The 23,087-nt window shown below is 41.3% G+C and overlaps 1 protein-coding gene across 11 annotated transcripts in view; it reads right to left on the bottom strand.

Moving 5' to 3' along the window:
* UNC5D (unc-5 netrin receptor D) overlaps window positions 1-23,087 on the bottom strand; it is a 533,873-nt gene that overhangs the window by 194,024 nt on the left and 316,762 nt on the right. For all 11 annotated transcript variants that reach the window (XM_045985620.1, XM_045985626.1, XM_045985611.1 and 8 more), the window contains exon 4: window positions 1,112-1,215. In XM_045985620.1, coding sequence (XP_045841576.1) covers window positions 1,112-1,215 — 104 coding nt within the window. The remainder of the gene's footprint in view (window positions 1-1,111; window positions 1,216-23,087) is intronic.

The raw sequence follows: 23,087 nt of genomic DNA on the forward strand, positions 1-23,087 counted from the left end.
TCAAGTCCGTTTACTTCATTTCTGTGAACTACTTGAGCTTTGAATAGTGTCCACCCAGCATGCTTTCTGTCTAAACATGCAAGTGTGTGTGTGCTTTTCCGTTCCCCTTTCTCTATTCTTTTGTCCTTCCAATTACAAAATCTCACAGCAATTTTAGAGAAAAAGGTGAAGCAAAGGCTCCTTTTCTTCTTTTTCTTTCTTTTTTAAAAATCTCTATTTCTCAATGAATAAACAAACCATGGCTTTAAGGGCAGTTTCCTAGCTTCCCACAACTGGGAAGTTGTTATCTATTGCTCAACCCAGGCCTCCATTTAGAAAAATTATCATTTCTAGGAAGGGTTCCTCGTCCTTCCTAGCTTGTCCCTGCCCCCAACACTGCCTTCACAATATTACTCCTCTATCAGGACATCTTTTAAGAGAGACTGAAAGACTTAGGAAGGCTTCCCTATGACCACAATATGTCATCACTGACAATTATATGGTAGACGTTCTAGAAAACATGGTAGCATGTTTTCTAGAAGGCATGGTAGATGTTCTAGAAAACACACAGGGAGCAAAAACCAGAGTGACTCTGGATTCTAGACTCCCACTGTGAAGGAGACCTGTGGCTCCATCCGCCTTTTATATCCGCCATGACAGCAGAGGGCCTACAGCCCAATAAATGTCGGAGGAACATTTGTTCCGTAAGTAAAGAGAGACTAAGTACAAACGTCAGTGAGACTTGGCAGTAGGGGCTGATCTCCTTCCCTGTGCAGTTTTTCACGTGGCTTTGCCTGTTAGAGCTCAGGGTCATCCAGGACCCAATGTGTGTATCACACCATCCAAGCTGACTGAGGACATAAAAGATGCCACCTGTGTCATTTGAGGTCACCAGAATCAAGAACACAGACTAAATCCTACTCAAGCTATCTTGCAAGAGCTTTCTGTCAACCACAGAGCAGACAAGAGACAATTTCTTCTTACAACTAATTTCCTTCACCGTTTCTTCACTGCCTTTAGCAAATGGGTCTGGACAGCAAGAATGCCACACACAGGCTCTTCTGCTTCACTTAGGACCACACAGGACGTCACTCTCCCTCCTAGGACCAGTTCTGGTCCTCGAGTCTCTTACCTCAGCCGCAGGGACTCCCTCGGGCGGTCGGCAATGCAGCACTATCATGCCTTCAATGGGAACCTCCCTTCCCTGTGGATCTTGTTCAAAGTTTTTCCGTAAATCTGATGGGGGGGGGAAAAAGTATGAGGTCAATGACAATTTGCTCTAAGGCCAGTATTATTCATATTTGTTCCAAATACAGTAAAATAGTGAGCTTAACATCAAAAACTGATACAGACAGAGAAGTCTGGGGTTCAGGAATTCCTGAAGAAGAAAGTCGTTTTCCCAAATACAAGCACATTTGAAATAAACCTTAACGGCACTTCCTAATGCTCTACACTGACGTGAAGGAGAAAAGATTTAGTGGGGGAGCAGAATGAAAACAAACAAACAAAAAACAACTCATCATTCCCCGAGTCTCTGCCAGTGTAATCTGCTTAGCAGCTGATGAAACACTTGGCCTAATAAATTGCTATGCACAGCTATTATGCAGTGGAGATGCACGTGATTTTTTTTTTTATTATTATTAACTGAAGAATGCCTTATTAATCTGTAACCTCTGCCTTTCTCTTAACCCTCAAGGGGGCTCCAGAAGATGGTAATAGAGTGAGATTATCTATTAGTCTTTTATGCGTAACCAGGGAGAAGGGGGCAACGTCCAACCACAACAAAATCTATAACCTATCCAACCAAACATATAATTAAAAAATACAACGCCCTCCAGTCACACAGCGATGCTGGGTATCCGTGTAGTGCCCTTCACGGAAGGCTCGAGGCACTTTGCAAACAAGCTGCACTATTAACCTTTTACACATGGAAGGGTGATGCTCGAGAGGTTAATTGACTTGCCAGTGGTCACAGAGAACATCGATGCCAGCGAGGGGGAAATAGTCACTGAGCTTCTGGACAGCCAGCCTCTGCCCGCTAACCAGCCAAACTTTCCCAGGAAAAAGGACACAGAGAAAGTTGAGAGAGGAAGCTCTTTGCTTTGCGCGGCTTTCCACGGGAGCCTCTGCTTCAAGAACCAATGTGGGAGTCGGCCTCTGCTTTTGCTCTGAGATGTCACAACAACCCTTTGATAATTTTACACCTCAGGCTTAACTCTTGCTGTCACTCGAAATTGTGGGATGGTAGAGCTGGAGCGACGACAGCTTTACGAGTCTTTCTCCATGTAAATGATTCCCCCTCCCTCCCAGACAATGTCTTTTTCTCCAATTGAGTATCTCAAATTACAGGCTGTGGATTTATTGATTTAATTTTCTTTAGTGCTTACAATAACATGAAATATTCTCCCTGTAAAGAGCAGAGCTCCAGAATCAGTTACATTTTTACAAATTGTATAAATACATTAAACTTGCTTTTAGCAAGTCAGAAACACTGGATGAATATCAAGCGGAGTAATCCATGTATCCACTTTTTTCCGAATTCTGCTCTTAATGTTTTCCCTCCCAGAGGCAACCGATGCCTTTTGTCAGTAGTGCTGTGCATTCGGAGGTCTTCATGAGTATAGATGAGGCAAAAGATCTGAACAGAGCTTGCATGGCAGGCAGGGGGCAGGATCCTTCTTCTCCCTTCTCTGCTGTCCCCCGAATCCTAAAGCTAACTTCCCTCTATTCGAGATCCGTAAACTGCCATAGCTCTTATGATTTGGAATTTCTGACTCCAGGGGGGATGAGGGTCATCTGACTTATGATAAAAGTGAGTGAGGAACTGTGGGTAAAGATCACAATGAAAAAATCTCCCACTGCCTGGACCCCTGGACCACCAAGTTTCCTTTGCTCTCCCAACAAGGAAGCTGTGAGCCAAAAATCCCTCCTTCATCGCGTTCATTTATTCATCAGGACCGCATTGAAATTAGCCTAGAGTACAGTGTGTGAGTCTAACATGAGTTTTGCTAACACTCACTTTGCTAATGGAAAAGGTTGAGTTTTGGTGGCTCTTTTTGTTTGGTTTGTTTGCCATTTTGTTTTCCTTGATTGCTTTGTTTTCTAAATGAAGCCTCACTTCGTGCTGTTACAGAATGGATGCAGCTTTGACAACACCAAATAATATGTATTCAACCAGATGAAGCACAGAAAACGGATGGTGGGAATTTCTATTCCATCTTCGACTCCCATTGCCTTTCTTTGCTCAGAAGAAATGGGAAAGGTAGCAAAATGCATAGTTTATGGTTGTTAGCTCTGCACTCCACTATGTTAACATGGAGGCAGATGAAAAGAAAATGAGAGTGAAATCATTTTCCCTACCCATTCCCAACTGCTCAACAAAATAGATAACTATTTATATTAAAAAAGGAAACCCAGTATCGACCCTGGGATGTAGGCAAGGGTACTTGAAAAGAAATTTTGAGAAAGTTCTAACAGATCTCATCCAGCCAGGACCAAACTAAAGAAGGGACCTACCCAACCTTTTGCTCTTCCCCACTGACATTGGAAATCACTGGAAGGGTTCCAACAAGAAGCATCTAACACTCTTCAGTGTGGAGATACAAAGATTAAAGATTAATCAACAACAGACTAAGGGATCGGGGTAAAAATGCGGTGCTGTGTATCAGGATCCTAACAGGCAGCCAATCACGTACACCATCACACCAGGAGAAAGCATGTATCAAAGAGTCCTGGCCTATACCAGAGCCTGGTGGAGGGAGCTCTGGAATTTGTGATTCCCAAGAACGGCAAACAGACCAGAAAAATTCCAGCTAGCTACTAAATGTATCAAAAACCACGGAAATTAACTCTTAGACACAGATGTACATGCTTCCAGCTCTACCTCTGATTCCCGCCACAGGTCATCCAACCTAATTAAGTCTCTGAATTGGCAAAACCAAGTACTTACTCTTATCATCTTTGTTAGTTCCAAGGCTTGAAAAATTCAGATAGGAACCTATGCAACTTCCCACAGTAGGGAAACCATCCCCCACCATATAAAAAGAATTCTACAAATAAAGGAGGCAAACCATAGAACTAAGATTGAGTAGCTTCCTCTAAGACAAGAAACAAGAGGCATTTTTGGATAACTTCTAATTTAAGCTCTTTAAAGTCAAAAGGAAATAGCAACTGAGAATCTAGAGTAGGGAGTTATAAATAGGATAACATCTGAGATCAAGAAAACTGCCACTATGCAGGGGGAAGAAAAAAAACAACATAAGTGCTGAGTTAGAAATATACATATCATGAAGACTGTAAACAGCATTCTGAATACTGCAGAAAATCAAACGAGGGAGGATCCAGGCAGGAAAATTAAAAAGGCAAAGGGGGAAAAGGGGGCCAAAAGGAAGAGTTTGGGGTAATGGAGCTGCACAGTGCTGGGTATTGGTGCTAGTACCTAAGGAGCTTGGGAGAGGGATCCAAGTCAAGACGCTGACTTCTGAAGAAAGACTGCCCATCACCTTGGTGCTGACACTTCTGTGGGGTCAGACAAAACTGGCTCTGGAAGTACTGGAGGGAAATGGTAAGCTGAAAATAAGAAGCAACTGCCACTTCCAGGTTCCAGGATGAAGAACTTCTCCCAGGGGTGGGGGGTGGTGGCTAGTGATACTGACCTAGGCAGAAAATTAACAAGCAGAAACCTTTCTCCCTCTTCCACTGTTCAGCCCCCTCTGGCACCTCCTGCTGGTGAAACCTTATAGGGAACCAGGATCTAGCAAAGAAGTCCCCAGCACTGTAAAACAGTGGTTTTAGAGGCAAGAGATAAAAGCTTTGTAACCAACAAAATCCAGTTTAAGAAACTTCCTCTAGCAGAACTTTGGTAACTGCTTACCCCTATCTGCTTTCCTCACTAGATCATCAGTTCTCAGAAGGGGGGCTTTATTTCTCGGACAGTCACCCATAGGTTCCCAGAGTCTACTAAACATCTGATACACAGCACATCCTTAATAAATATATGTTGCATGAATGAGTGAAAGGGAAATGATAAAATGATAATAAATTTACCAGAAAATAAAAAAATAACATTGAGATAGAGAAATACAATATTAAATATAATAGGAATTTTAGAAGGAAACAACAAGCTGAAAAAAAAAATAAATAATCATCCACTTAATAATGATAGTGGTTCTCCTCTGAGCTGTAAAAAGACTTGAGTTTGCAAAAGAGCTCATCACTGGATACAAGGTAAAATAGTCTTAAAAAGAAAAAAGAAAGATCCTTAAAAAGAAAAAAGAAAGTTGAAACTTTGAATTTTGACAAAATTGAGAAAAATATACACATAATAATTTTATAAGTATCTTAGGAGTAAATAAACAGATATAACTGACGATATAATGGTCCTGAAGAATTCATATTGTTAAAATTTCTATACTATCCAAAGCCATCAACAGATTCAATGCAAACCATATAAAAACTCCAATGGCATTTTTCACTGAAATAGAAAAAAAAAAAAATCCTGAAACTCACATGGAACCACAAAAGACCTTGAAAAGTCAAAGAAATCTTGAAACAAAAAAGAACAAACCTAGAGGCACCATACTTTCTGATTTCAAATTACACTACAAAGCTTCAGTAATCAAAACAATATAGTATCAGGAGGGACACAGACACACAGATCAATGAAATAGAATCGAGAGCCCAGAAATAAAACCTCAAGTACACAGATAACTAATATTTAACAAGGAAGCCGATTATACTAAATGAGGAAAGGACCTCTCTTCAATTACAGGTGGTGGGAAAATTGGATAACCGCATGTGAAAGAATTATACTGGACTCCTCTATCTTTTAACACTCACAAAAATTAACTCAAAATTAACTCAAAATGGATTAAAGACGTGGAGTGCCTAGGTAGCTGTCAGTTAAGTGCCTGCCTTTGTCTCAGGTCATGATCTCAGGGTCTGGGGACTAAGCCACAAGACAGGCTTCCTGCTCAGCAGGAACTCTGCTTCTCCCTCTCCCTCTGCTGCTTCGCACCACTCATGCTTGACTCTCTCTCTCTCAAATAAATAAAACGCCTTAAAAAAAAAAAAAGAAGAAGAAGAAATGGATGAAAGACTTAAATGTATGACCTAAAACCATCAATGACTAGAAGAAAACCTAGGAGGAAAAAACTTTTTGACCTAGAGGCTTGACAACAACTTTCTGGGACAACAAAAACACAAGCAACAAAAGCAAAACAACCACTCAATACTGGATTAAATTTAAACGTTTTTGTGCAGCAAACTAAATGATTAACAAGGTAGAAAAGCAACTTTCAGAATGGTAGAAAATATTTGCAAACCATATGTCTGATAAGGGGCTGATCTCCAAAATATACAAAGAATTCATTTAACTCAACAGCAAAATATACAATCCATTTAAAAAGAGGGCAAAGGGGGGTGCCTGGGTGGCTCGGTGGATTAGGCCGCTGCCTTCCTCTCAGGTCATGATCTCAGGGTCCTGGGATCGAGCCCTGCATCGGGCTCTCTGCTCCATAGGGAGCCTGCTTCCTTCTCTCTCTCTGCCTGCCTCTCTGTCTACTTGTGATCTCTGTCAAATAAATAAATAAAATCTTAAAAAAAAAAAAAAGAGGGCAAAGGACTCGGATAAACATTTTTCCAAAAAAGACATACAAATGGCCAACAGGTGTGTGTAAAGATGCTCAACATCATTAATCATTAGATAAATGCAAATCAAATCCACAATGAGATAGCACCTCACTCCTGTTAGCATTGCCGTCACCAAAAAGACAAGAGATAAAGGTTGACTAGAATTTGGAGAAAAATGAACCCTTGCATACTGTTGGTGGCAATGTAAATTGGCACAGCCCCTGTGGAAAACAGTATGGAGGTTCCTCCAAAACTTAAACACAGAACTACTATAGGATGCAGCAATGTCATTCCTAGATATATATATCCAAAGGAAATAAAAATTACTATCTCAAAAAGATGCTGACACCCTATGCTCATTGCAACATTATTGGCAAAAACATGGAAATGACCTAAGTGCACATCAGCGGATGAATGGATAGAGTTTGTGTGTGTGTGTGTGTGTGTGTGTGTGTATTATAGATATACTCCCATATACTTTTATATAGATATGAACATTTATATATATTCATTCAGCCTTAAGAAAAGAACCAAATCCTGCCATTTGTGACAAGACAGATGGACCTTAAGGGCATTATCCTAAGTGAAATAAGTCAAGGAAAGAGAAATACTGTATGATTTGGAATACGAAAAAGCTGAACTCACAAACAAGGAGTAGATTAATGGTTGCCAAGGGCGGGGGAATGAGGGAAATGCAAAATGGAGGTCAAAGTGTTACAACTTCTAGTTACAAGATGAGTAAATTCTGGGGACCTGACATCCAACATGATGAATATAGTTCACAATGCTGCACCAGACACTTGAAAGTTACTGGGAGAGTAAATTTTAAGTGTTCTTACTACAAAAAAGGGGGAAAAAAATGTAGCTATGTGAGGTGATGGATATGTTAACTAACCTTATTGTGGTAATCATTCCACAATACAAACATATCAAATCATCACAAATCGTAAGTTATACAATGATAATTGTCAGATATAGCTCAATTCAGCTACATAACTTGTTTTTGTTTTTTTTTTTTAAGGTAACTGACAGGGGCGCCTGGGTGGTTCAGTGGGTTAAAGCCTCTGCCTTCGGCTCAGGGCATGATCCCAGGCTCCTGGGATCGAGCCCGGGTCCTGCTTCTCCCTCTCCCACTCCCCCTGCTTGTATTCCCTCTCTCACTGTGTCTCTCTCTGTCAAATGAATGAATAAAATCTTAAGGAAAAAAAAAGTAACTGACAATGAAATAAGTATCAGCCTATGACTGAAACTTTTTCCTATATTAGCATATACCAGAGTATAATTAATCATATCTGTGTTTTTATTTTTGAGGACAAAAAGGCATGGGCACTAATTTTTTATTCCCAAACAAGTTATTATACGTGAGCAAACTAACAATTATATCGTCTCAGACACGACAGGGCCAAGGGAGATTATAATCAGCCACATACCCTTCCTGGAAACATCACCTTCGTAGATGAGGCTCAAAGCAATGAATTAAGTATTCGGAAGTTGTGGTTTCAAAAAACTTGGCAGTGGCCAAGAAAAACCACGTTAAAATGTTTACATCTACGATTTTTTTTAATATAGCAAGGAATATTCATGTAATTATCCCAAAACTCTGGAAAGAGAAAGGCGTAACACATCATAATCGCGCATGATAATTAGGGATAAGGATTTAAACTCCTAGGTCATTTCTTTCAGAACTCCGGTAGGGAAGACTGAACACTTTAGTGGAAGAAGGCGGGACTGGAGACTGAGTATCTGTTTGAATTCTGGGTCTGTCACCTATTAGAACTTTGATTCCATAAATATTGTTAACTCTGCCTTTGGCTCCTCATCTGTAAAATGAAGACAACAATTTCTATTACATATAGTTTTTGTGAACATTAAATGTTAATATGGTAAACATCTTTTCAAGAGCAGGGTACATAATATGGGTTAGTCAAGGTCAGAGATATGACTAAATCCTATTATGAGGCCGTGACGATGAAAAGGGATTGCCTTTTTCATAAATCGGATATACATATTAATTATAAAATTTTAGAGCATTTTTCAAAGACACCCAGATGAAAAGTGTAAGTTAGCATATGGTAAAACCACAGCAGTAGTAAAATACCTACTGGGTCCTAAGATGGGGAGGACACTTCTAAACAAAAGGAAAGGAAGAATGCTTGAGGAAATGATTGGCAGATAATTGTTTCGGCAGATACTGTTAAATTGTTTCAATCTCAAACATTATAAGCAGTGTTACAGGCAGAGTTTGATAGCCTTAATACATAAAGGGCCCTTTTGAAAGGAAGTGGGGAAGATAAAAGCCTAAAATAAAATGGCAAATCGGTATTTCAGCAAAATTTACAAAGAAGAGATATAAAGGGCTAATAAAGATAAATAGAAGACCCAACAGAACTAATTATAAAGAAATGTCCATTTAAAAAGCACCAATGTGTCCCTTTACTTTCCCAAACAGGCTTTCTTTTGTCCATTTCTTTGAGTACTAATTCCTAGAATTAGTGTGGAGGGGTGCCTGGGTGACTCAGTCAGTTAAGCGTCTGTGTTTGGCTCAGGTCATGATCCTGGGCTTGGGCAATGGAGCCTGGGGTTGGGTTGGCTCCTGCTCGGGGTGGCGGGGGGCCTGCTTCTCCCTCTGCTCCTAGCCCTGCTCCTGTTCTCTCTCTTTCAAATAAATAAGTAAAAGAAAGGGAAGGGAAGAGAAAGAGAAAGTGTGGAAAACCAGACAGGCAATACTGCTAGAGGAAGTGAAAAAATGGGTCAACATGAAAAACTAGCTATAAAATGTGTCAAAATCACTTTACAAGTTCATTTATATGTTCAATTTTTTTTTAAGATTTTATTTATTTATTTACTTATTTATTTACCAGAGAGAGCGAGAGAGAGCGCGAGCGCACAAGCAGGCAGAGTGGCAGGCAGAGGTGGAGAGAGAAGCAGGCTCCCTGCCGAGCAAGGAGCCCGACTCCGGACTCAGTCTCAGGACCCCGGGATCATGACCTGAGCAGAAGGCAGTGGCTCAACTGACTAAGCCACCCGGGCGTCCCTTATATATTCAACTTCTAATGAATAAATAAATATGTGGCACATCCATACCATGGGATGTTATTTGGTAATAAGAAGAAATAAAATATTGAAGTACATATTGCAACACAGATGCATCGTGAAAACAATATGCTCGGTGAATGAGGCCGGACACCAAAGACCACATACTGTTTGATTCCATTTATATGAAATGTCCAGAATGGGCAAGTCCAGGGAGTCAGAAAGACTAGTGATTGCCTAGCACTGCAGGCAGCTGGGGTGGGGGGTGGGGGAAATATCACAGTTAATGGGTTTGTTTTTATTTCTTGGTGTGATGTAAGTTTCTAAAACAGACTCATGATGGTTGCACAGCTCTGAGAACACACCAAACACTGTTAAAATGTAGACTTTAAATAGACGCAGTGGTGGCAAGGTATTGGGGATTATATCTTAATAAAGTTATTACTTAAAAGGGTTCATTTACATAATTCAAGAAATCCTTTTCTAAGAAAAGGATAACAGAGCTACCTAGAATAATGTGGTATGGGAACATTGCTCAAATCATCACTTATAAAGCTGAACTTTTGCTAACATTTTAAATATTCAATAATACAATACTGGCTAACATCTTCTGGTGCATTCATATAATGGAATACTATACAGATGTTAAAAAGCTCAAAGATTATTGTAAATTGCAACTAAATGTTTGAAAAAAATGCTACACGAGATAAAATAGCATGGAGCGAATGGTCTCTCTTATGTATTTTTTAATATGTGAAACCTGGCCTCCTCAAAATGTAATAATTATGTTTTTATAGAATGTATCTACTTCCAAATAAAAGTAAGTACATCTACATACAAACTGGCTTTGGTAGCACGCCTCCTAATTTGCCTTCAGGTTTTCAGTGTATGTGCAATAGCGTCCTTCATCCACTCATGCTGTGGACCATGGGCCAAACACTTTGTACCAGGCAGGGAGGTGCTTTACTGAACTTGACACACACCAACTCAGCCCTCCCACAGCATGTATGGCGGCAGAGAGAAGAGACATGAAACAAGAAATTAAGATGTATATAAATGAATAAGGAGACAGAGATCTACCACAGTGGAACCTACATTAATCTAGTGATCCCAGGAAAGTTCCTTGAGAAAATTCTAGGTAAACAGAGGAAGAGCATCACCCAGCCTACATAATACATACTGTACCACTTTTACTGTTTCAATCAGGCATTTACTGGCTTTTTTTTTTTTTTTTTTTTGCATATAGATGCTCTCGTTTCTTTTTTGCAAGTCTCTGCAAAATGCCTGCCTAGCTATCCCTCTTTCCACAAGTTATCACATCACATAAGGACACTCTTTTATTAGACTGGGTCTTCTATTCATATATATTGAGAGGGTGGAATATAAATAGATTTCCACTTTCCGATCTCACTTACAATCATGCTCACACGACCTCTGGAAAGAAGAGAAATAATAATTTTCACGTTATTTTGTATAAAGGAACTGAACCAAACTGCATCCATACACAGCAAGATTGAAGGTTTTAAATTTTTAAAATAGCAACTGGTGTGGGATTACTATATGTGTTATAGGAAAAGCCCTAAAGAGAAACAATTCAACATGTCAACGATCTGCTGCTGGATGAGTCTGGGTGTACCAAGTCTCTTCTGCACTGGTTTCTGCATTTTCTAAAATTTCTGCAATGAACATGGATTATTTTTATAGCCAGAAAAAATACTGTCCAAAAAAAGTCACTCTTTCCTAGGAGTTGTCAAGATTCTCTAAAGTAGATCAAAGTGAATCAGAAACCAGGGAAGAAGGACACTTTGTTTCATTTTATTGTAGCAAGTTTCACTCTTACCATGTTTATTAAAGGAAACAAGGAGGACTCTATTTTTCAACCTTTTGTCAATTCTAAAATATTCTTTTTAAATTTGACTCATAGGAATCTGTGCACAAGGTCAAAATTTTTCATTTGTTGTGTTCACGGACTTGCCTCTAGTACCTAGAAGGGTATACAGTAGCCACTCAATAAGTGCTCGTTGAATGAATGAATGAGTTTCCATTTCATCTCCTTCGAATGATTATGAACTTGTATACAACTAGATCTCCAATAGTTATGATGACTAGAAAAAACAAACACATGAAGAGATAAATATACTATAATAATTTTAAAGTAACACTTATTCATTTCCCATGAGTGTGCGCGTGCACACGCGCACGTGCGTGCATGTGCTAACCATGCTAACAGGACCAACACTGACCAACGTGGAGCACTTCCCTGTCTACTTCTGCTCCTTCTTCACCCCACCGCCCAGTCCTGCTCCACGGCAGAATGCCAGTGGGGCGCAAAGTGACTGGAAACAAGGACAGAAGAAGGGAAGAGGAGGGCAAGGTGATGAAGCCAGGTATTTGGCTAACCTATAAATCATCTCATCAGCACCAGGATCATCCCGAGTCAGCAGCACCTGCCAATAAGCAGTCCATCTGGGGCGAGGCCATGGGAAGCAGCAGCCTCCCCTTCCTCACCCCATGCCCTACTTGGCCTTTTTCTCATTTTCCTTTCATGCTACTATGTTAGAAAAGTCATTGTAGCACAAGAAAATCAATAAAAATTCAATTCCGAATAATAGTTCTTTGCGGCTCAGCAACACCAGGGACTTATCGGCTCATTCAATGCTTTGGCAGTTAATGCAATGAAATAAAAATAATTTACTCATTCAAACCAAATCAGCCAGTGAAAAATCATAGTCATTTTTTAAATAGTCATAGTCATAGTCATTTGTTAAGATTGCAGGAGGATGGCACCATGTCCCATTAGCATCCAACGACACTGGTATGCAAATCAGCTCTGAATCTCTCCCACCCATATTTTTCGGAAGGAACAACAAACCCCATTTGTCATAGTTATAAAAGGAATTTGTAACTTAGCCAAATACAGATCATTTGTTGGGATAAAGGGGCTGGTTCAAATGCAGAACAGATGGATGTCAGCAAAATGAAAGTCAAGGCCCATTGCCCCCACTTGGTTCTCCCTCAGTCCTCCAGGCTTTAGGTGGTTACAGCCTAAGACGTCAGCTCCTAACTCCAGTTCCCTGAGGAAGCATATAAAAGGCTCCTGTCAGGTCAATCCCTTTCCTTGCAGGCCTGGCTAAAGCTCACTGCCTTGCTGAGATCTACGCATTCTGCACATTTCTCGACCACCAATCCATAGTGATGCCAGACTGTTCCTATCTCTCATTTCATGTTTTCGCTGTGAATCTTTTGGTTCTGATTTCGCCGTGTGTCCTCAAAGGACAATTCCATGTCTACATCTGTCTTTCCTAAGATCTGTGACGGCTGTAGGCTTGCCTCCTGCCGAGTGAATCCTGCAGCAATAGTGAAGGAGGGACACCTTTGGCCATAGTTGAAGCGCAAGGGCTTCTCTGTACTCCCCCTAACCCCACCCTGGTGCCAAGCCATGAGCGGGCTCTGTTTATGGGGACAAGAAAGCATTTGGCTGATAACAGGGCTCCTGTCGTTCAGGGACACTTCAAGGCTGTTTTTCAAGGACACGGAATAACTCTGGGACTTTGCTAGATCCCCTGTGCCGAGCCATCCCTCTGCCGTTCAATGGTTGTTATCCATAAATCATTTCATAACCAGTCCTGTGTGTCGTTACCCCTTGCACACTAAGTAGCCTAGTTTGTCAGGCACCAGTGGTGTTGCAAAAGCAGCATTCAGCAGTAGGGACACTTTACGGCGGGGAGAAACAGCGGCAGCTTTACAAACCACTTGGAGCACTAATTTAACCTGCTCTCTATCGAGCTATTCCCAAGTCAATCCATTCCATTGCATTGGGCCTCTTTTGTGGACAAGGATGCAGAACTTGGAGTCCATCAAAAATTGAGCATTTATTGAAAATCAGAAGGACAAGAATCTTCCTTTTGAGTCCGGGACTGACTGGAAACCAAGAAAGACCACAAACCAGGCTTGAAAGAGAAAGTGTCACAAACAAGCAGGTCCTAAAGAGGCTGTAACACGGCCAAGCAAGGGGATGAAGAGATCCAATATGATTCTATGTGCTGGGTGACTGCATAGTCCTCTTAGCACAGAGGTGGCCTTGGTCACTTGCACCCGCTCTCATCAAAGGCCTCTGCTTCTCTGTTGCTTGCACTCACGCATGTCTTCTTCTCCTGTCTCAGGCCACCACAACCTGCTTCTTTGTTGCTGTCTGTCCCTTTCTCTTATCTTGGCCAACCATCGATTCTCTTTCAGGATCAAGTCATGCTCAGAAGAGCAAGAATCTAGAAGTACATGATCACGTGAAGCCTTCTCGAGAAGGTCTCTCGTACTGAATTTACTCCTATGCAGTCAACCTAGGTATATACATTCTTGGTCCGATGGACATGCTAGCAGGCCTTGGAGGGACACAGCGTGGCCACCTAGGCTTATCAACACTACCTCCCTCAACAAAGAGATATAGGCAGGACTCCATACAAGGGAACCATGCCTGTAGAAGGATTTCTGAGATTTGCTTGGACTCCAAGCTCCATTAAAGGCACTTTCTGTGTATTGATTATATTGATTTGGCTCATAGAGGAGAGCTGAAGTTTGACCTAAATAGCAGGTCTTCACAAGCTTCAAGAGGGAAAAGTTATTAGGTGAAAATACAGAAATTCTCGGCTCCCTTAGTTTTAAAGCATTCAATCAAATTAGAAAAAGCTAGTAACTTGCATATAGTATCTTTACATCGTGTTCCATGGAATGCTCTGGGGACAGCGCACCCCTAAGCTCCACGACTATTCTCCCTGCTGTGCTAACGGGGACACAGAATCTGAGATGCAGGGAGAAGGAGACAATGAACCAAAGTGCTTTTGATGGAGGGGAAAAAAAAAAAAAGTGCAGTCCCAGGAATCATTGACTAGACTGGGCTGCCCAGCTCTGAAGGAATATAAAGAAAGGTCACACCACACCTCTTCCTACTGTCAGGATTCCCTCTCCCCAGTGTCCCTGAAGCCCCAACCCCCCTCCCAGCTGCACTAGAGTTCCTACAGCTCATCATCCTGATGAACACTCGGATGCAAAACAGACTCCGTAGTTGATGAGACAGAGTTTTAAGAGCAACAAAGACATGTTGAATCATTCCTGACTTTCCCGGCACCCTCACAGCCCTCCACAGAAGATTAGAAGGATGTGAACAGGCAATGAAGTTCAAAAGAGATGACCTAAAAATAACCTGAAGTTTTCGAGACCCTCTGTATCATTAGAATTCAGTACTAGTGCTACTGAGATGTGGGCGGGGGCAGAGCAAGGAATAAAAAGTAGAGGAGGAGAGTCCAAAAGAAAAAGCCACCCAAGCAGTAGGGTGATTTGTTGTTGTTGTTGTTGTTGTTGTTTGTTTTTTACCTGCCTTGTTAGCTTTCTGATTCTTCCCGCCAACTCCAGGCCTCCCTGAGGCCAGGAAGGTCGATCAGCACAGGATGTGGCCAGTGTCTTGAGCATGTCAACCAACCATATACCACCAAACATCATTTCGTGCTGTTACAGAATGGTTGTAGCTTTGACAAAGCTTACATTTTTGTTTTGCTTAACAGCTATTTGTATTATCCATCAGAAGCTTTCCTTAGTTGAGAAAATGAGGAATAAATGAAATCTGTATCCTCTTCCCTGCTACACTAAAGTGCTTACAGAAATGGCCATTTTCTAGAAGTCGAAGGTTTATCATTACCACAAGAAGAGCAGCCTGGTGGTGCTAAAAATGTGGTGGCCATATTTTTGCAAATTCTTCTTGGTCAAATAATGGTCAGCAAAAGTAGCACAAAGGAATATTATTTGGGGAATTTGGTATATCCAACTGGGCACAAGTGAAGCCAAGGTAGCACCATTTCCATCAATTCCATCCCAACCATTCTACTCTGTTCACAGCTTTACAATGTCTTATTGTTCTCCTACTGGCAGAGAACAAATTCATATCTCCCCTGCATTGATGGGCAGAGTCTAGAAAGATGGGACACGAAATGGCTTTAAAGTTTCAAGTTGCATATTCACACAATTTAAGAAAAATTTACCTTCTACTCCTTGAATCCATGTTTATTTCTGACTGACCATAAAGGGGAATACAGCTGATGCTACAGAGAGAGGCAGCTTGTCCATTGGAGGCTTCTCATCTCCCCAGAACATCCCTGTGTTGTTACAGGCAAGGCTGGCATTTTGAAAGACACGTGAAGTTAAAGATGACCTATTATGTAAAACGTTCCTCAAGTTAGGCTTGGTTCAATGTTTTTCTATGGTTAAATACAGATTAGACATTTCTGGAGGAAACATCACAAGTGATTCAATCTGCTCTGTCCCTCACATCGGGAGACATACACTGTAGACAGGTCCCATTGCTGTGACGTCAACCCCCATCACTTGATAAAGATGGTAGATGGCAGGATTTTCCACTGCAAAGCTATAGATTTCCCTTCGGTAATTATTAAGTATCTTGTGGAGAGATACTTCGAGGTTATATCGATATCTTGTTACTCCTGAAACTTTCTCTAGTTTAAGCATCCGTGATACTTGTCTAAATCAATAAATATTATGATGGTGCTAAATAATGATTTTCCATTTATCCATTTATTCTACTCTAAGGAAGAGCTCTCACTTTGCACCCATTTATTCATATGTTCATTCAGTTATTTTTCAAAACACCAGTATGGATTTTGGGATTATGGTTTGAGTTGTCATCCGTCATTACTAATTATTTTGATACTCAAATTGTCCCAGATTTGGCCAGTGGGAGTCCTTTCTAGTTGGCTGAGATCTCTTCTTTACATGTTCAAATTGTGGGATGTTATACAAAATAACTGACATTTACGCTTCTCTCAAGGTCATGCATGACAAAGGAAGACTGAGGAATTATCTGGATTAAAGAACGCTAAAGTGACCTTTTAACTGAACATAATCCATGATGCAGGATTTCTGTTATTGTTTGAAAGGACGTTACTGAGCCATTGATGCACTACGAACCAGGTTTCAGGATTAGACGCCAGCATCGTATCCATGTTAATTTCTTCCTAATTGCACTATATCTAACTATTCTTCATAATTTTACTACTAGTTAGGTCAGAAAATATCTTTGCTCTTTAAAAGCAGACACGATGAAGTATTTAAGGGAACAGGGGGCATGACGTCTGCAGTTGAATCTTAAACATGTCAGAAAATAAACCATAACAGTCTACATACAAAACCATACATAAACACAGAAGGGGACAGAACGCCAAAGCAAAGGTGGTAAAATGTTAACATTTCAAGATTCTCAGTCAAAGGCTTAGGAAGACTCTTGGTACTATATTGTAACTTTCCTGAAGTCTGAAATTATGTCAAAATAGAAAAAAACATTAGAAACCTCTATGAGTGCATACTTCACTATCCACCGAATGCAGTCATTCCTTCTAGAGAACCCCCAGCAGACATGTACCCCTTGCTGGCCTATGCACAGTTCACAAGAGAACAGGACCTGTTCTCCGAAAGAAGAACGCTTTGTCAACGAACATTTCCAGTTGCCAACTTGACTCCAATCATGCATTTGAAAACTTAGAGCCTATGATGCTTCCTCTGGCTTTGGATTTGTAAAACAGAATGATCTGTTCCCAAATCTACATGGAATCAGTGCGAATGAGTTCCTGATCTTTCTAGGCCAGTTACTCCCTTTTGACATAAACATTACCTGTATGCAGTGATTTCCTGAACCATCCCATTTACTGCCAGTCACAGCCAGCTTCGCAGGCAAGGGGCCAGGGGCTTGTCCAGGGCCCCCTGAAAGACACCACGTGGATGGCTCCAAAATCTTAATTTTGGAACAAGGGGCCCACGCTATCATTTTGCCCCCAGTCCCGCAAATCATGTACCTAGTCCTGCTGCCACAAGCCTATGTGTAAATCAGACAGATGTGAACAGAAGGCTTGGAAAAAAAATCACCTCTGTGCCGAAAAAAAACAGCCCCCGACTTCAGGTGACTGGAGCCATGTTTTAGGTGCCTGTCCTGGCTGGTGGGGTGCAGGCTGCATGTCAACCCCCATTCCCTTCCCTGAATAGATGCTCCCATACAGTGCGCAGCTTTGTGAGGAGGCCCCGACTCTCTTATCTTCAAGGATATTCATAGAACATTGACCTTCGACACCACAGGTTTGAACTGCACAGGTAGGTCCACTTACGTGTGGGCTTTTTTCTATACATACAGTACAGAATTATAAACGGATTTTCTCTTTGTAATTTTCTTAATAACACTTCCCTCCCCAGCATGCTTAAACTATAAGAATACAGTTTATGATACACAAAACATACAAAATATTTGTTAGTTGATTTTGTTATCCGTAAGGCTTTCCGTCAACAGGTTATAACAGGTAAGTTACTGGGAGTCCTAAATTCTAAGGTGGATTTTCTTACTGCATGGGGGGGGGGGTCAGTGACCCTAATCCCCATGGTGTTCAAGGGTCCACTGTAAATTAATTTCAGTGTAAAGGAAATGATCGGCCTTTGGCAGAGTAAAATAATATTTTCTCTTCACTTTGGCCACGTTCTCCCATGAAGAGGGGAAGGAAGGTTTCCAGCTTCTGTGCAATTTCGACCAAGTGCTGAGAGGTCTTCACAATTATTTTCCCATAACCTGTGAGCAAATTCCCTGTGCTGAAAAGAGAGGAAGGGAAACAGTGTGTACAGAGCTGGTGGCCTTGCCTCCTTCGGAGCCACACGCTGCCTATCCGAGTTGTCTGCTTGTAGTGTTTCACCTACTCCCACATCTCTCTTGACCCTTCCTTTATGGCAGTAAAGATCATTAGGAGTATGCACGAGGCAGGGAGGCCAGATGTGAGCCTCATAATAACGTCCTGCCGAGCTACAGCTTTGCTGAGAAGCCAGATGTCCCGTTAGTACCATGGCACAATTGTGACAAACTACTAACAAATGTCCTTGCATAGAATCAGACCTGGCGCTGATGAGGTCGCCTTTGCAAACCAAACGGTCATTCCCCATACCATGAATGTGACATCGCGGTAGGTTCACAGGTCAGGACAGTGAGGGTCATACACCTGAATCTTAAAGCAGGTTCCATCCTAAGAAGGGAAATAAATCTATAAATAACTTCAAAATAACTATGATTCTGGGCAAATTATAATAAGTACCGTGGGACGAGTACTAAAGAAATTGCGAGGAGAACTCAGAAGTGGATATTTAGATCTTATTATTAATTTTGAAGCTGGAGATGCTACCGGGCAGGGTGGTCTAGTGTTGGGGGGGGGGTGTGTGTATCTTTGTCAATGGCTCAGCTGTCTTGTCGGGTGCTGAGGTCAGCTAGCATTAAGGGATTAGTTAACTGGGTTTCAGAGAGGAGACAGCATACAAGATAGGCCTTGGATGTGGGAATTCGGTGAGAAGAGGTAGGAGTGTAAAGTGGGGCTGAAAATACACTCCAGGGAGGAGAAAGAATATGAGCACGTCACAGAGGGGAAAAGCGGGTCTCACGTCCCAGAATCGGAGCTGGGCTAACTTAGAGGGAGCTCAGCACAGCTGCATGACTTGTGGTGGGAGACAAGGCTGGAAATGTAGGTTAAGGCGGCATCTGCATGCCAGGCAGACGGGCCTCTATTTATTCCCACATCTAGTGTGCAGTCAGGAGGGGGGTCACTGACAGTTTTGAGCAGGTGAAATTTATCAGAGCCATGAAGCTGAGATCCATAATGCAGGTTTGATTAGATGTCTCTCTTCTACAGTTTTCAAAAAGAAACCACCACCCCCCAAAAAGAAACAAATAAAAATAATACCATTTATACCAAATAAAAATAATACCATAAAAATAACACCATTTTCACGGTGTGCCTATAAAATTGGGTAGAGAGTTCCCTAGCTTTTACATGAGGTTCTCCTTTAAACTTTCCACTCATTCTTGGCACAACAGCATGGATATTTTAGGAGAGCATTAAATAAGCAGCTTGTTTAAATTACATTCAGGATGTATATTTTATAGATCTTTCAAAAAAAAATGAACAAAAGAGTGGTTTCCTGCTGTGTTTCATTCCAGGGCGCCAACTTGCTATGGGACTATGAGAGACACAGGCTTCCCCTCTTTCGAGCCCCAGCTAGAATCTTCTAGCCCAGTAAAGGCTCAAGTCTCAAGCAGCATTTGACCCACCAAGGGTTAATGATAAAGGCAAAACATTTTGTAAGCAGATGAAGAAGAGAGAGAAAAATAGGAAAGAAAAGCAACAGCTAGGCAGCCAAATGTTCACTCAGGAAAGTAAACAACTACGAATAATTGAATATTCCCAGTTTTGACAACCGTCCAGCAGCAGAAGTAACAGATGCCACAGCGGCCCGGCTACCTCCAGCTGGATTGAATCAGACCAGCGAGAGAAGGCCCGTGGGAGTCCCTCCCTGGAGATGGGCTTCTGCCAGCCCGGTGGGGGTGGTGTGGGGGATGGCTTTATTTATTTATTTTTACCTTTAGAAAATCACTTTTGAAACGGGGCCTCAGCTATTTCCAGCCCCAGGCATTTGGAAGGTGGCCAACATGCCCTGACAGTGTGGAATTATTAAGGAAAATACAATAGTTTAAGATGACAGGCACTTTGGCTACTAAAACAAAGCCCGTCCTATTTTCTAGAGGCTGAGGCAGCAATGGGTTGTGGCTTCATGTGTGTGCGTGTGTGTGCGCACGTGCAAATGTGGACACCCCCCATACACATATATTTATAGATATATATATATATATATGCATGTGTGTGTATATTTAATACATACAACTTATATGTATTGAAGGATATTCAGTAAATGCAATAACATTACCGTGAGGAGGAATTTGCTCAGAAACAGAATGGAAAAGCAGTCACTGCTTTCCTTAAGGAAATACTTCAATGCCCGTGAACTTTTCTACGTTGGTTCTCAAATTCCATCTGATAGAGAGGAATCAACAGGGCTTAGTGGCAAGACCACTGAGGAGGGGAAAAGGGTATCCTATCTGCTTCCACATCTGCCATCTGCTGGGTGGACCCTCGGTCAAGACAACCTAACCTTCCTGAACATCACTTATTCAGTTATTGAAGGAGGCAGTGGGACGAATGTGTTAAATCAACATTTCCCAAACAGTGCTTCATAAAGGAGTTTTTGGTTTTTGTTTTGTTTGTGGGGGGCTCTTGCTACTCAAAGTATGGCTCCCTGGCAGCATCATCTAGGAACTCATACAAATAATAGAATCTTGGACCTTGAACCGGACTTCCAGAGTCATTTTAATTGAATCGCTTGTATTTTAAAAAATCCCAATTGATTTTCATGCATGTTAAAGTTTGAGAAGCACTGTCACTGGGCAGGATGTCCCAAGGTTACCTGATCACAGAATTGTCTGGATAACATCGTACGAACACAGCTTCCCTGGTCCCTCCTCCAGAATTGAGTCCCATGGGTCTGGGGCAGATGCCAGGAATCTGCACATCTAACTGATAACCCATGTGGGTCCATGTCAAAAAAATTATGAGTTAAATAAATTAAAAAATTGTATATATCCTGTTTCCCTTTAAGATCAAATGATGTCTAAATGGTATCATGCCAGTGAGTTTCCTGATATTCTTGATTACCTAATATGACCACGTCAAGGCACGCCAGTCAATATATCCCTTGGCTGAAGGCCCCAACTGCCGTGAAGGTTTTGCCTGCTGCAGTTTCGAAACTGTTAAATTGTGAAGGCATCATCTGTTAAATGTGGGAAGCATACAGAGCTCTGATGTTGAACTACAATAACTTAATGAATAATATAAAAATGATACTAATTTTGCAAAGTCCCCTCAAGACAATTGTCATCAGATTCATAAGCTACATTCATCTATCAAAATCCTTATTTAGCACATTAAGATGTCTTTAGTACTTCAAAAACCAATCTTAAAAAGAAGAAACACAGTGACAATTATATCCAATTTGGCTTTTCATTTATTGGGAATAAAGACTATCCTCATGTGCAATGTGTTATTTGCTGGGAAGTACTTGCAAATAGCAGCCAGAAATCTTATTTCAACAAAACATGAAAGTTATTAAAAAAAAAAAAAGAGAGAGAGAGAGAGAGAGGGAGAGAGAGAAAGCACGCCTTCCCTTCCACGAGCAAATGAACAGAATTTCAAGCAAGGTCCTAAAGGCAGTTTTCCCTCCACTTTTGATGCCATTAAACATAGTTAAATTTCAATTTACATTTTAATGTACACTGGTGTCCAAGTCAAATGCAATATTTAATGACAAATCATATCTTGACTTGCATAAATAATTTTAAATTAAAGGATGTGTCACTTAATACATACAAAAAATTAAAAATATGTTTAAATATAGGAGATTGCATTAATTGTATTACATAGGTTTAATGATCAATTTTTTAAACTTAGAAATCACATGCTTATCACATTCTCATGTGCATATCATATACAAGAATGACAAAATGATTTTTTTTAATCCCTGAAGAGATTGGGAAGATTATTACCACAAAAGTATCAGATGATTCAAAAAGCAGGAAATGATAGAACAGGGTTTTCCATTTGTCATGTTCTTTGGTCCTATCCTGCTTGGCAGAGCTAGATCCTAAGGCTGCCTGAGAATGGGATTTTTAGAGTCTATATAGCCAAAACCTGCAGAAAATTTGCTATGACACTACGATTATAATTCCGTGCAATTAGTTTCAGTAAGTAATAAGACACCTACTGAGAAGTGATTCTGGTTCTCAAGTATGTCTTTAAACAATAGGTAATGATTGAGAAGGGCCAACTCTCTGTGCCCGGTAGAGATTTATACACTTCCCAGTTATCGATACATGTAACCCTCGCAATAACTCAATGAACTAGGTGCCCTTTTATCACTGGAGACATTAAGACACAGAGAGATGAATAACTTGTCCACCATCACAAAACCAACTATGGGAACCGGAAACCGAGAGGAATGAAGCACCTGGCTTCAGTGACAGGTGACACTGGGAACTGCAGGCGCAACGTCCCGCGTCAGAGTGAGGTTGATATGTAGAACAGCCAAGTGCCTGGACGGATGTCGTGGAATGATCAAACGTTATGGGACATGAACAAAGGGGGGCTAGAGCCATTCTTTGCTAAACTTTATAAGTGAGGGGAAAACCCCTGAAGGAGCTTTCTAGCAAGCAGGCGACAATCAGAAATAAAGGGAGCAAGTGTGGAGGTGAGAAAGCCTGGAGGGGACAGATCAGTGAGAGGTAAATCAAAAGGATAGGTCAGGGGGGCCTCAGAGACATGGAGGAAGAGAGGACTGGGAAAAGTGATGTGGAGAAGCTGCACGTGGAGGGAAGCCATGTTGAAAATCCCTGTGCTGTTTGGCCTCTCTTTTTTTCAGAGACACAGAGAGAGCCTGGAAGATAATCTGCATCCCCCTGACAAGGATCACAGACGGCAACTAGCCTAGCCGCAGCCGGGTGGGGATCACAGAGCTGGTGGTGTTAAGGAAGGAAG

Source organism: Meles meles, chromosome 2 (genome assembly GCF_922984935.1).
Source record: "Meles meles chromosome 2, mMelMel3.1 paternal haplotype, whole genome shotgun sequence".
In the NCBI taxonomy this organism is placed as follows: Eukaryota; Metazoa; Chordata; class Mammalia; order Carnivora; family Mustelidae; genus Meles; species Meles meles.